At 36.3% G+C, this 13,053-nt stretch overlaps 3 protein-coding genes across 6 annotated transcripts; all 3 read left to right on the top strand.

Annotated features, from left to right (window-relative positions):
• Positions 1 to 175: 175 nt before the first annotated feature.
• LOC149496416 (Pentatricopeptide repeat (PPR) superfamily protein) lies at positions 176 to 3,061 on the top strand. Its single transcript, XM_089721170.1, has one exon. It carries the CDS (start codon positions 176 to 178, stop codon positions 2,243 to 2,245), a length of 2,070 nt encoding a protein of 689 aa, XP_089577296.1. The 3' UTR covers positions 2,246 to 3,061.
• A 252-nt stretch (positions 3,062 to 3,313) lies between these two features.
• On the top strand, positions 3,314 to 5,128 carry LOC149496415 (wall-associated receptor kinase-like 20). Of its 3 annotated transcripts, none has more exons than XR_016320844.1 (3): positions 3,314 to 4,287; positions 4,401 to 4,471; positions 4,864 to 5,128. XR_016320844.1 is itself a non-coding variant. In XM_089721173.1 (3 exons), exons 1-3 carry the CDS (start codon positions 3,474 to 3,476, stop codon positions 4,896 to 4,898), a joined length of 906 nt encoding a protein of 301 aa, XP_089577299.1. In that variant the 5' UTR covers positions 3,315 to 3,473; the 3' UTR covers positions 4,899 to 5,128. The 3 variants fall into 3 exon arrangements, 2 of the variants coding, with proteins under 2 accessions (XP_089577300.1, XP_089577299.1); XM_089721173.1 differs by having other exon boundaries at positions 3,315 to 4,287; positions 4,415 to 4,471; XM_089721174.1 differs by lacking the exon at positions 4,401 to 4,471.
• A 676-nt stretch (positions 5,129 to 5,804) lies between these two features.
• LOC149496414 (putative inactive purple acid phosphatase 1) lies at positions 5,805 to 12,775 on the top strand. 2 transcript variants are annotated; one of them, XM_089721172.1, is made up of 13 exons: positions 5,805 to 6,182; positions 6,517 to 6,688; positions 6,834 to 6,925; positions 7,060 to 7,132; positions 7,222 to 7,344; positions 8,329 to 8,421; positions 8,687 to 8,816; positions 9,223 to 9,304; positions 10,222 to 10,354; positions 10,690 to 10,895; positions 10,986 to 11,111; positions 11,592 to 11,901; positions 12,313 to 12,775. In XM_089721172.1, the coding sequence occupies exons 1-13, from the start codon at positions 6,136 to 6,138 to the stop codon at positions 12,616 to 12,618; spliced, it is 1,893 nt and encodes a 630-aa protein (XP_089577298.1). In that variant the 5' UTR covers positions 5,805 to 6,135; the 3' UTR covers positions 12,619 to 12,775. The 2 variants fall into 2 exon arrangements, with proteins under 2 accessions (XP_089577298.1, XP_089577297.1); XM_089721171.1 differs by having other exon boundaries at positions 6,514 to 6,688.
• The last annotated feature ends 278 nt before the right edge of the window (positions 12,776 to 13,053 follow it).

Raw genomic sequence — 13,053 nt, 5'->3', positions numbered from 1 at the left:
TAATTAAAAACTAAAAGCTACTTTATATTTTAAATAAAAAAAACTGAAAACAAACAATTACGACAAACGGAGCCTAAGCTTTTGACAAACAAGGTTTTCAAATCAAATCAAACCATCAAGCACGATTTTGATTCGGTTTGACTTGATTTTACCGGTTCATGAACACCCCAATTCAATGCAATTGAGTTGCTCTTCAAGCTTCGACAAAGCCAAAAAACTGCAGCGAAGACGCGCAGAGTTTGCACTCCATCTCAGAATGCGGAGAAGAACTCTTTCATGGCTTATACACAAACATCTATACTCATCTACTCCTGAGACTCCTCCTCCTCCTCCTTCTCTATACTCTTTCCTGCAACCTTCCATTTTTGCAGCTAAAAAACCTACATCAACAACCACGAACCCTACGACTATCCAGTCCGCTGACCCACAAACCGTAAACCCTTTACCCCTTGATCAAATACAAACCCTTGAATCCACCATTCACGATTCCCTCCTCACCAATGACACTGATCAAGCTTGGAAGTCCTTCAAGTCTCTTACTACTAACTCTGCTTTTCCCTCTATGTCAGTTACTAATTCACTCATCTCTCACCTCTCATCTCTGTCCGACACACTCAATCTCAAAAGGGCTTTCGCTTCTGTTGTTTATGTTATAGAGAAGAATCCAAAATTGTTAGCTTTTGAAACGGTTCAAACTGTTCTCAGTTCGATGAAATGCGCCAATACTGCTGCCCCTGCATTTGCTTTGGTCAAGAGTATGTTTAAAAACAGGTATTTTATGCCTTTTGGACTATGGGGTGGTTTACTTGCTGAAATTAGTAGGAAAAGCGGTAAGATTGTTGGGTTTTTGCGGGTTTTTGATGAGAGTTGTAGGATTGCTATTGATGAGAAGTTGGATTTTATGAAACCTGATTTGGCAGCTTGTAATGTCGCTTTAGAGGGTTGTTGTTGTGAACTCGAGTCTGTTAGCGATGCTGAAAATGTTATCGAGACAATGTCGGTTTTGGGTATTAAGCCTGATGAATTGAGTTTCGGGTTTCTTGCTTATTTATATGCATTGAAAGGGCTCAAAGAAAAGATAATTGAGCTAAAGGTTTTGATGGATGGGTTCGGTTTGTTGAACAAAAGGTTATTTTATAGTTATTTGATTGGTGGCTATGTAAAGTCAGGAAATTTGGAGTCCATTTCAGCGACTATTCTTTGCAGTTTGAGGGAAGAGGATAGAGAGAATTCAAATTTCAGTGAGGAAACTTATTGCGAAGTGGTTAGAGGGTTTCTTAAAGATGGCAGTCTTAAGGGCTTAGCGCATTTGATCATTGAGGCTCAGAAGATGGAGACAGTGAATAATGTGATTGATAAATCAATTGGATTTGGTATAATTAATGCCTGTGTTAATCTAGGATTATCTGATAAGGCACATAGCATACTTGATGAAATGGATGCTCAAGGTATTTCAGTTGGGCTTGGAGTCTATGTGCCGATCTTGAAGGCTTATTGCAAGGAGAATAGGACAGCTGAAGCTACTCAACTGGTCATGGAGATTAGCAACACAGGGCTTCAGTTAGATGCAGGAAGCTACAATTCTCTAATAGAAGCATCCATGACTGGCCAAGATTTTCAGTCTGCTTTTACGTTGTTTAGAGACATGAGAGAGGTGAGAATACCTGACCTAAAGGAGAGCTATTTAACCATAATGACAGGTTTGATGGAGAGTAAACGGCCTGAGTTGATGGCTGCATTTTTAGATGAAGTCGTTGAAGATCCTCGAGTTGAGGTGAAAACTCACGACTGGAACTCAATTATTCATGCCTTCTGTAAATCCGGGCGTCTAGAAGATGCAAAGAGGACTTTTAGAAGAATGAATTTCTTGCAGTTTGAACCAAATGACCAAACTTATTTGTCCTTAATTAATGGGTATGTAGCTGCAGAGAAATATTTCAGTGTTTTGATGCTCTGGCATGAGGTTAAGCGAAAGGTTTCAAGTGATAAAGACAAAGGAATTAAATTTGATCCAAATTTGGTTGATGCGTTCCTGTATGCTCTAGTTAAAGGGGGTTTCTTTGATGCAGTGATGCAAGTTGTTGAAAAGTCGCAAGAGATGAAGATTTTTGTGGACAAGTGGAAGTACAAACAAGCATTCATGGAGACCCATAAGAAGCTCAAAGTATCAAAGTTGAGAAAGAGAAATTTCCGAAAGATGGAAGCATTAATTGCTTTTAAGAATTGGGCAGGTCTAAATGCATGAACTTCAAGAGTGCCCTGTGGCTGTGGATAGCTGTGCTCGAGTCTTTGCTTATCAAATTGGGAGCTGTTGCTTTCAAATTTTCAGCTTGTTTGAGTATCATGAGCCATTTGTCACTTGTTTTGCAATCTTTAGTTGAGTGGGTATTCAACTCAACTATGTGTCAAGTCCAACCTAGATGGAATTAGCTTCAAGGATCCTTTTAGAGGAATTGGATTCTGTATGAACTTTCAAAGTGGAAGTGAGAGTTTCTCTGGGGAATAAATTTCAGAAATTGAGCTGTTTGATTGAATCGATGAAGTGAATATGTACATTGTTTTGGGACTAACAACTCTTCTGAAATTGCCCGAACAGCCTTGTTAATGTGGTGATATGAAAGAATTTGTGGCAAAATGTAGCTCTTATCTATTTTTTGGGATGTTAATCTGAGTGGACAAGTTCATGGTGATTGTTAGCTCTGGCTGGCCTCTGGTTACTATAATGTTTTGGGTGAATGTCTTCCTGGTGAGACGAGGCAAGTGTCAATCTATTCATGCTAATTTTGTGGGGCGACTTGAGGAGGCATTTGATCATGATATGTCTGCGTGCTAGAGCTAAATACATTAATAGTTGAGGATCTACTGGAGTAATCCCTTGTAGAGAATAAATTTTCTCCTGTCTATTTTTAGGAATTCTCTTGAGCTGTTGAACCTCACTTCGTGAGGCGGCAAGATACACCTTGGAAATTTTCGGTACCATTGTGTTGTTTCAGTAGCATTATGTACATATTTTCCTTTATTATATATCATTAGATATCAAAATATATGTTCAAGTTCTTTAGATCAAGCTTGAAATTATATTGTTCTGTACATTTTAGAAAAATTACAAATTGATGGCTGTAAGCTGTCTGACTGAGCAGTCAAATATTGCATTTGTATCAATAAAAGGCCACATTTTTTATCCACATTACTTAATAGTTACTAATTACAGTATTCACTTTTATGAGTTTGTTTTTTCCTTTACTATTTCTTGGGTCCCTCACTGGAAATGCATATTGCTTTATAGCTAGATGCCACATGTTGTTTCTGCCTTTTATAACTTAAAGAAAAGGAAGAGATTGTTGAAAGTAATCACTTCCACCGAATAGCACTTCTATTCTCGTTAAATATCATCTGCTCCAACAAAAATCTGTAATTTAATTTGCTCTGAACTTCAAGTTCGGTAATTTGTTAACTCCTCCAAAAGCAAACCAATGTCAGCTGCCTTCAAGGCATGGATCTCCTTCTACATTCCGCTCTTTCTTCCCTTACTTTTCTCCATCTCTAATGCTGTCCATCCTATACCACTAAATGGCACCTGCCATGACTCTTGTGGCACAATACCAGTGAAGTTCCCTTTTGGCACTGGATTTGGATGTGGGCACCCTGAGTTCGCTAGATATGTAAGATGTAATTCGGCCACGCTAGAATTTTCTACTGGCACTGGCATTTACACTATCACCTCAATTGATTACCCAAGCAACACCTTAATTGTCACAGACCCTCTCATGTCAAGTTGCAGTTCAATGCAGAACTCAGGAAGCTTTAGCTTAGATCGGGCTAGTCCATTTTCTTTAACTGGTGACAATATCTTTGTTTTGCTTGGATGCTCTACTACTTCTCCTGTATTTGATCCAAATGAAGATTTGTGTGATAAAGGCTCAGTTTCTCGTGTTTGTAGAGGACTATATTCTTGCAAGGGAGTTTCAGGCATTGGCTTACCACAAAATGCACCAATATCTACTTGTTGTGTTTACGAGTCACCGATTCAACTTGCAGGCTACGCATTGGATCTTCCGAAGCTACAATGCTCTTCATATACTTCAGTATACAATTTTGGGGGCAACGAGGGAGATCCAATGAAATGGAAATTTGGGATTTCTCTGCAATATAATGGCTCATATTATAGTAATATCTGCAAGGATTGTGAAACCAGTGGTGGCTTGTGTGGCTTTGCTGGTTTAGACCAGTCATTTGCTTGCATATGCCGGAACGGTATGAATACTAGCACCAGTTGCTTTGGACAAGGTTAGTTCACTGTTCACACCATTGCTTTTGTTTTGTTGAACCATTAAGTTTAGTCCAGCTCATGTGGGCTGTTCATTTTTCTTTCAGTCATAATTTATGCATCTGATTTACAGCTTTTCTTGATTAGGGGATACCCTGAGCGGGACATGGGGGTCAAAAATTCAAACCAGGTTCAGTTTTGCAGGTGCAATACCTCGCCTTTTTCAAACTCTACTTTTTATGCTGATCACTTTTGCACCCTAAAAGTCTTCTCATGCTTAATATTTTTGTTTTTCATTTTTGGCAACCATAGGGGTATTCAATACCTTTTTCCTGTTCCCTCAATTATCCCATTACAGGGACACACATTATGGGGTTTGTGCAGATAAGGCCAAATTGTGGGGCCAAACACCCTCTATACACAGTTTATATAGATCACATATTCAGCAACCTCTTGTCATGCCTGCATCATCTTGTGTTAATAAATTTTTTTTTTAAACCTCTCTTTGTTCTTCTTTACACCTCTTGTTTGTACATGTATAATTTGCATGCAATCTTAATTTTTATGTAATGATTTTTGCCATCTTTTGTTGTTAGGGCTTGTCCTTCTATGGCTTGTGCTTTCTCTTTGAAGGGATAGAATGCTTCAAAATTGCATGGGACCAAAATATTTGGAAATGGATGATTCAACTGTTGCCAAAAGGCTTATTGCATTTTGACCCTTGTGGTGCTGTCATCTAATCTCCATTAATTTGATTATATCTATATCCTTAAATATAAGGAGGGTTCCTAATTTTGATCTATATTGGCTTGTATTTTGTTCTATCTTATTTAAAGGTTTGAAATGGATAATATTTAATTACATGTTCTGGATGGCACTTAAAGGTAAACTAAGTTTTTAATTTTCAGAACTTGTTGAGTTTTTGCGTGATCTATTAATATCTAATCTTGGAAGGTGATCTATTGATATTATAATCATTTTACTCCATCTCTTTCGTCTGAGATAATACAGGAAAAATTAACTAGACGCGATCTGTATCCAAGCGTAGCTTAGCTTTTGTCTCAAGTTATAATTTATGAGAGTGACTGGTGCACTGCGAATTAAGGAAGCAAAACTCTAATCTAAGAGCAAGTGGTGGTGCATTTATAAAAAAAAAAAGAAAATTACTTGAATTCGATTATGCCGGAGATAAAAAGACTGTATTTTCTTGAATTGGAAGGTATTTTTTTAAAAAAAAAATTACTTGAAACTGGAAGGTATTTTGTTTAAAAGAAAAAAAAGTAAAAAGTGGGTTGCAATTGCAATAATTCACAAAATTAAGCATTTTACAAATAAACATAGTTATTTTATTTTGCATCCAACTGTCACCCTGAGATTGCAATTTATGCGAAATGGATTAGATATAAAATTCAGAATCTTTTCAAAGAAAATTTCAGATTAATGAGCCAATAAGGGAGAGATGATCATGAAAATCAAGTTGCAATTTTTTTTTTCAGAACTTCCATTTCCCTTTCATTTTCTTTCCCTATTTTGCTTTTTTTTCCCCCCAAAGTGTTAAAGATTTGACATTTTCTCTTCCAGAACTTGATGAATGTTTATGGAAAAGATAAAAGCTACTTGCAGCTTATTTAAATATACAATGTCCTAACAAAACAAAAAATATGTAACCAACACAGAAAAGGACAAAAGCCATCTCCTATCACATGCCCGACCATAATTTCCCGGTCACTTTTAGCAGTTGACGCCACCATTATTGGACAAAGCTTGGCATCTCCGTAATAGGATTCTCAAGTTAATGCTTTTGACTAAAATAGCCATATATTATATATACCATTAATGCTCCTCCTTCTTCTTCTTGCTTACTGCAAATGATCACAAACAACTGTAACTATTTTTTCTCTCGCACTAACTTCTGGTTAGTAATTGCTTTGATCATCTCCTTTTTATTTTCTTTTTTATTTATTTATATGTTACTTCTTTTTTTTACAATTTAGCAGTGACAAATGTGTTTCTGGCCGTATTTTTTGACTAGTTTCCTGTTTGTTTCGATGTATATGGAAGGTCATGGGACCCTTTATCTGTGCTTTAAGTTAATTTTAGATTTGTATTGACTTGGGATATCCATTTGGGTTAGTTTTTTGGTCATGCTTTAGATTTTTTTTTTTCATTGTACATATAAGGATAAATTTTTGTACTTTTTATTGGGTTGAAATTGAAATTATTCTCGCTTGTTTTCCGACATTTAGTAGGATGATGGGATTAGGACCGATCTTCTCTGCAATTCTATTGGTTCTTGCTACCCTTGCAGGGGCTAGTTCACATGGAGTTCAGCCTTTATCAAGGATTGATATTCGAAACACAATTTTTGCTCTCAATGATAATGCTTATGTTAAAGCCTCTCCTGCAATTCTTGGACCGAAGGTAAGCTTCTTTTGCACTACTTTGTAGTTCCTCATTTTTTACTATTCAGCTCTCTCCTGAGAATGGAGAGGAAGCTTAGTTTGATTATGATTTTTTTTTTCCAATTTTGAATCTTTTGAAGGCTGATATTTGATATGTATTTTAGGGGGAAAACTCACAGTGGGTGACAGTGGAGTATACTTCTCCAAACCCATCTAATGCTGATTGGATTGGAGTATTTTCTCCTGCCAATTTCAGGTATATAGAGATTCCCGTGAATATAAGTTTACCTTCTTCGGTTTGGCTATGATCAGCATTTGGAACGTTGTCATTACTATTCTAATGGCATTTTTTAATTTATAATAGAAGTTATGTTTCTTCTCTATTTTCAGTTCTTCCACTTGTACTCCAGAAACCTCAAGCTCGAAACTTGCTCCTCCATTTTTGTGTAGTGCACCTATCAAGGTTCATATCTTCTGCTTTTCCACAACTCTCCTAATTGCCTTTCCTTGAAGCAGAATGAGAGATTCAAATAAACTTTCCTACTCTTGCAGTTTCAATTTGCAAATTACAGTAGCCCGAGCTATAAAAATACAGGCAAAGGGTTCCTGAGGCTTCAGTTAATTAACCAGAGATCAGACTTCTCTTTTGCACTATTTTCTGGAGGTTTAGCAAATGTATGTTCTTGACTTTTTGTGTTCTATGTTTTGCATTTTAAGGTGATGACTAACTAATGGCAGAGTTAAGAGAACAGGGGACTTGTTTGTTGAATTTTCTTATTCCATCATCATGTGTGTTTTCCCCTTCAATAAAGAAAAATGATTGTTGAAAATTCAATCTAATATACATATGATGTATGTAGAATAAAATAAAGTAGACTGGACAGGGTTAGATTTAACGTTTTATGTTGGCTAGGTAAAACTGATTCACCACTTAACTCAAAATAGAGTCATTCAATTCCTTAATTTTCTTAGTGCCTTCACTTTGTCCCTTTGAGTTTTTCTGCTGTTCTTTTAATGCCCTTTCCATTTTCCTGTTCTGTGCTAGAGCATGCATATGAATCTGGATAAAGTTTCTTTATCTTCTCCCTATCGGATTATTCTTGATATCATGTTTGTGGAAATTTTTAATCATGATATCTGCTTCTAAATTGACTTTTCTTCTGTTAAACTTTCTTCAAAATTTTAGTTCCTAGGGGCTTATCTTGGAAGATGATATCATCCTTAATAATTTTTTTTTGTCATCTTTGCATCAAAAGCTTTATCCAAATTACTATTTGCAGGATGCAGCTGGAATTCCATAAGATCTTTTACCTAAGAGATTAACTTCAGCTATTGAAAAACATAGTTTCTTTTGGCTCTTTCAGTTGATTATTTGACATCATTGCACAAACACATTCTCAATATGCAAGTCCACTGTTTACACCATTTTGATACAAAATCATTTATCTGTTCCTGGAGAGAAAAGTTATGTGAATTCCCATGATTCTATGTTCTCCATATGCGTATTGTGTGTGGAAGTATGTATTAATTCATTATCTTATATTTTAAAAGCACCAGCTTATAGGCCTTACGAATCTCTGCAATTGTAGATAGAACAGTATTTCTGTCCTAGGTTCACTGCATTACTATTTGATCAATTTTTGCTTTCTTGCACAATAGCCAAAGCTGGTGGCAGTGTCAAATAGAGTGGCTTTTGCAAATCCAAATGCACCTGTTTACCCACGCTTAGCCCAAGGAAAGATATGGAATGAAGTAAGTACAATTTCTACTTTATTGCTGTATCGAAGTTCATAGGTGATGCACCAAAAGAACACGAGAGATTTCTTTGCTGGGCAAATAAAATAATTAAGCAGCAGTTTTGTTATAACTATTACTTCATTACATTGAACCTTCTGTTGATGATTTCTTTCTTTCTTTCTTTCTTAATCTTTACACTATGAATGGATCCTGAGTTGCCATTTATGTTGGAGCTAACAATTTTTCAAAGAGATAATATGGTTCTAAACTTCAAACTCAGATGACTGTAACATGGACAAGTGGACATGGGATAGATGAAGCAGAACCTTTTGTTGAATGGGGTCCTAAAGGAGGTGACCTTAAACGTTCCCCTGCTGGAACACTGACTTTTAGCCGAAACAGCATGTGTGGTGGGTGACTTTTTTATTTTTGCAAATGTTTAGATGTTATATTTGGACTTGGTTGAAAGTTGCTTGAACTCATTGTTATCTTGGAATGGATGTCTATGCAACTTCCTGTAGAGTGTCTAAACTGGAAACCTTGGCATACTGGAAATGTGCCAGATTGTGACTTTTGTCATATGAAGAACAAATAACAAAAATGGAAAGAAAATTTGTTATACTTCAATTCATTAGATCAAAATTGTCTAGTACACTAGTAGTAATATATGAACTCATAGTTATTCTGTTTGAATGAATAATTTGGTTGTTATCTAAGTTTGTTTGCTTTACTTTCCTAAGTGATCAATTATCATCCTGGCAACATGTTTCTTTGCCAGTAGGTTTTTGATTCATCTTATCAAACTGTATTGTGTAGGTGAACCGGCGAGAACAGTGGGGTGGCGGGATCCTGGATTTATACACACTAGCTTTCTGAAGGAGTTGTGGCCCAATGTTGTGTATGTTCTCCTTGTTTTATGATTGACCATGATTTCTATCAGAGATCACAAAACAAGAGTGCAGTAATCAGAAAATTTACTGTGGTGATAATTATGAAAAGAGTTCAACAATTGGACCTTTGTTAACGTTCTACAACTTTTTAAAATTTGTGGATCATTGGACTTTATTTGTTTTCTCTTGAAATTTGATGAAGACATAAATGCTTGGGCGTTAAGCAAGCTGGTGCCATGTATTATATTTTTTAAGTTTGGCTTTTGCAATTCATACAAGCCTGATTTGTGATAAAAGTATTCATGCAACACGAAGTCGCTTGAAGCACACAGGACTTGTACCTGAAGGGCAAATTGTTGCAATACAAATGTAAAACCTTTTCCTTGTTGGATAGATAAAGACCATTTAAGGGATGCACATGCAAGGGAACACCCTTAACTGAATGCCTTCAGATCTTGAAGCAGTTGCCTCCAAAGGTTACTGTCCATGCTCAATGCGTGCTGCTAACTTAGTCTTGGAATGAGCAGAAACTGCATTGTAGAAGTAATGGGCTAGGAAGGAGACAGGAAAGAGACAAAGTTTAATTATTATGTACACTCAAGAAAAAAAATGCATAAACTCTCTCTCTCTCTCTCTCTCTCTCTCTCTCTCAACCATAGATCCGTGAAGTTCCTATCATAAATGTTGTTCTCCGGCTAAATATTGGATTCAAAATGCAGTATGTTCGCTAGAGGTGTTGAATGGACTAATAGAGGCAAAAATTAATCTATGTGATTAGTTTAGCCCAATGTTAAAGATTCACATCAGCGACTTGTGTGGAGTTGAAATGCTATATACAAATTATGATGTATGAGATTAGCATCAAGTTAAAGTTTCATTACCAGTCATTTGATTTGACATTTAACTTAAGTTACTATTTATGCAGGTACAAATACAAAGTTGGACATAGATTATTTAATGGTACATATATCTGGAGTCAAGAATACCAGTTCAGATCATCTCCATATCCTGGTCAAAATTCCCTACAACGTGTAGTCATTTTTGGTGACATGGGAAAGGTTTGAACAGTCTTGGAAGTATTTTTTTTTTTCAGTCATATTTTTCCCATATCTGGAACTTGAACATTTCAGTGAGTGTTGAATGCTTTCATGCTCAACTATCTGGTGAATGGTCGATCATGCATATAATGTGTTTGCTTGACTTTTTCAGTTCTCAAAATTTTATTTCTCTCATGATTCTGCTAGATCGGTTTGCTTTTCATAGTTTGTGTTGTAGAGCTATGTCAATATCAGTTCAGATTCAGCTAGTTCAGTTTGCTTTTCATAGTTTGTGTTATAAAGCTATATTCTAGCATAGATGGTTCTTGAGGTGCTTTTGATTTTTTGCCTTGCAGGATGAAGCTGATGGCTCCAATGACTATAATGACTATCAGCATGGTTCCCTAAACACAACCAAGCAACTCATTCAAGACTTGAAAAACATTGATATAGTCTTCCACATTGGAGATATATGTTATGCAAACGGATACATTTCACAGTGGGACCAATTTACTGCACAGATTGAGCCAATTGCATCAACTGTTCCTTACATGATAGCAAGGTTTGCCGTAATTTGCCTCTGCTGTTTATTTGAGCATATCTTCGCTAAAACTGCTTCACTCGTATGGCAACTGATAGTATGTTCTTCTAGTGGTAACCATGAACGGGACTGGCCAGGGACAGGGTCCTTCTATGGGAACATGGATTCTGGAGGAGAGTGTGGCGTGTTGGCTGAAACAATGTTCTATGTCCCTGCTGAGAACAGGGCTAAATTCTGGTATGAATAATTGTTGAAAACAATCTCTTCGATATAATTAGGTTCTAATGCAAAGTGATTGTTTTCACTATTTTGTTCAAACCTTTGATTTCTATTTTATTTTCTCTCTCTTTACATCCTCTAGTTTCTAACCACTGCTATAAGTATTTGTAAACTTTATTCTTTTGCATGGAATTTAATCATAAAGTCGTTATATTCCAAAGATTATAAATTATGCAAACTTAGTTATAATGATTCAAACTCTCTTTCAATTGTAAATGAGAAGAAAAAAAAATTCTACTTCCTTATCTCTGAATTCGTTCTTCTGAATTCTCTGGACATTTCAGATGTTCTTTCTTTGTCTATAACAACTGGAAAACATTTGTTCTGGCTTCATATGGTGCTAAGCCAGAGGGATCTGTATGGACATTTTTTTATATGTTTCTTGTTTGTAGATATGCTGGAGAAGTGAAAATGAATATCATGATGCTCTGACTTTAGGTACTCCACTGATTATGGAATGTTCCGGTTCTGCATTGCTGATACAGAACATGATTGGAGGGAAGGCACAGAGCAATACAAATTCATCGAAAACTGCCTTGCTTCTGTGGATAGACAAAAGCAGCCATGGCTGATTTTCCTCGCTCATCGAGTGCTAGGTTATTCTTCTGCTACCTGGTATGCTGATCAGGGATCATTTGAGGAACCAATGGGAAGGGAGAGTCTTCAAAAACTTTGGCAGAAATACAAGGTTGATATAGCCGTATATGGTCATGTTCATAACTATGAGAGGACATGTCCCATTTACCAGGTATACGCATAACTCATAGCAATCCATTTCTACGGTTTATGTTTCATAGGCACCCTATATACAACTAAATGCTTCTGTCACTTCATCTCAAAGTTACTTGACCTTAAATTGTTGATTTTCATACTATTTCTGTCTTCTTAAACAAAGTTCCCACACATTGGAAGTTTCTTCATACCTACCTAATCAAATAACAGAATAGTTCTTTTGCCTGGCAAACCCATTTCCTAGAAATAAAGTTAGCCCCTTTTTGGACATCTTTCTGCATTAAAACAGAACCGCATGAATTTAACTTTATGATAACTGTATCCGCTTATAGCACATCTTCAACTTGTTGCATGTAATGTTCCTTCTTGACCCAGTTTCAATTTTTGAAGCTATTACACTGAGTTTTGTTGTTCGTTTCTGCTACAGAATATTTGCACCAATCAAGAGAAACACTACTACAAAGGCCCCTTAAATGGAACAATACATGTGGTTGCTGGAGGAGGAGGAGCAAGCCTTGCAGAATTCACAACCATCAACACAACATGGAGTTACTTCAAAGATCACGATTATGGATTTGTTAAACTAACGGCATTTGATCACTCCAATCTTTTATTTGAGTACAAGAAAAGCAGGGACGGTAGGGTTTACGACTCCTTCAGAATATCCCGAGATTACAGAGATATCTTGGCCTGCACTGTGGATAGTTGTCCAAGTTCCACATTGGCATCATGACCTGCATCAAAGATGAATGAAAAATACTTATTTCAAGACGCTCTTTGCCATTTTACGATAAACTGAATCAGAGTTGCAGCACGAGCAAAAGTTGCATAATCTTGTACTGATCAGTTAGAGCTGTGAATAAAAAATTCTCGAATATTTCTTTTCTTTCCTTTACTGTGCCATAGATTCTCAATTGCATTGTGTTCATATACACAAATACAAAATGCAAAAAACATATGAAATTTTGCAGCTCTTTTAATGGCTGCCAAATCATCTGTTAAAGTATTTATTTCAAGAATCTAGTGACTTCATATTTGCTCAGCTGTTGAACGTTTGAGAAGAGGTCCTGTCTTTTAGACTGCAAATTTACCATAAACAGTCACACGTGACCAACTGCAAATTTTAAAGAAGTTATTGTCAAGTCCATTTGGCCAGATTATTTTGTCA

The sequence above is a fragment of the Jatropha curcas genome, chromosome 5 (genome assembly GCF_041381405.1).
Source record: "Jatropha curcas cultivar XTBG-Jc1 chromosome 5, XTBG_Jcur_1.0, whole genome shotgun sequence".
Lineage (NCBI taxonomy): Eukaryota > Viridiplantae > Streptophyta > Magnoliopsida > Malpighiales > Euphorbiaceae > Jatropha > Jatropha curcas.
This window is presented reverse-complemented; position numbering and strand designations above follow the sequence as displayed.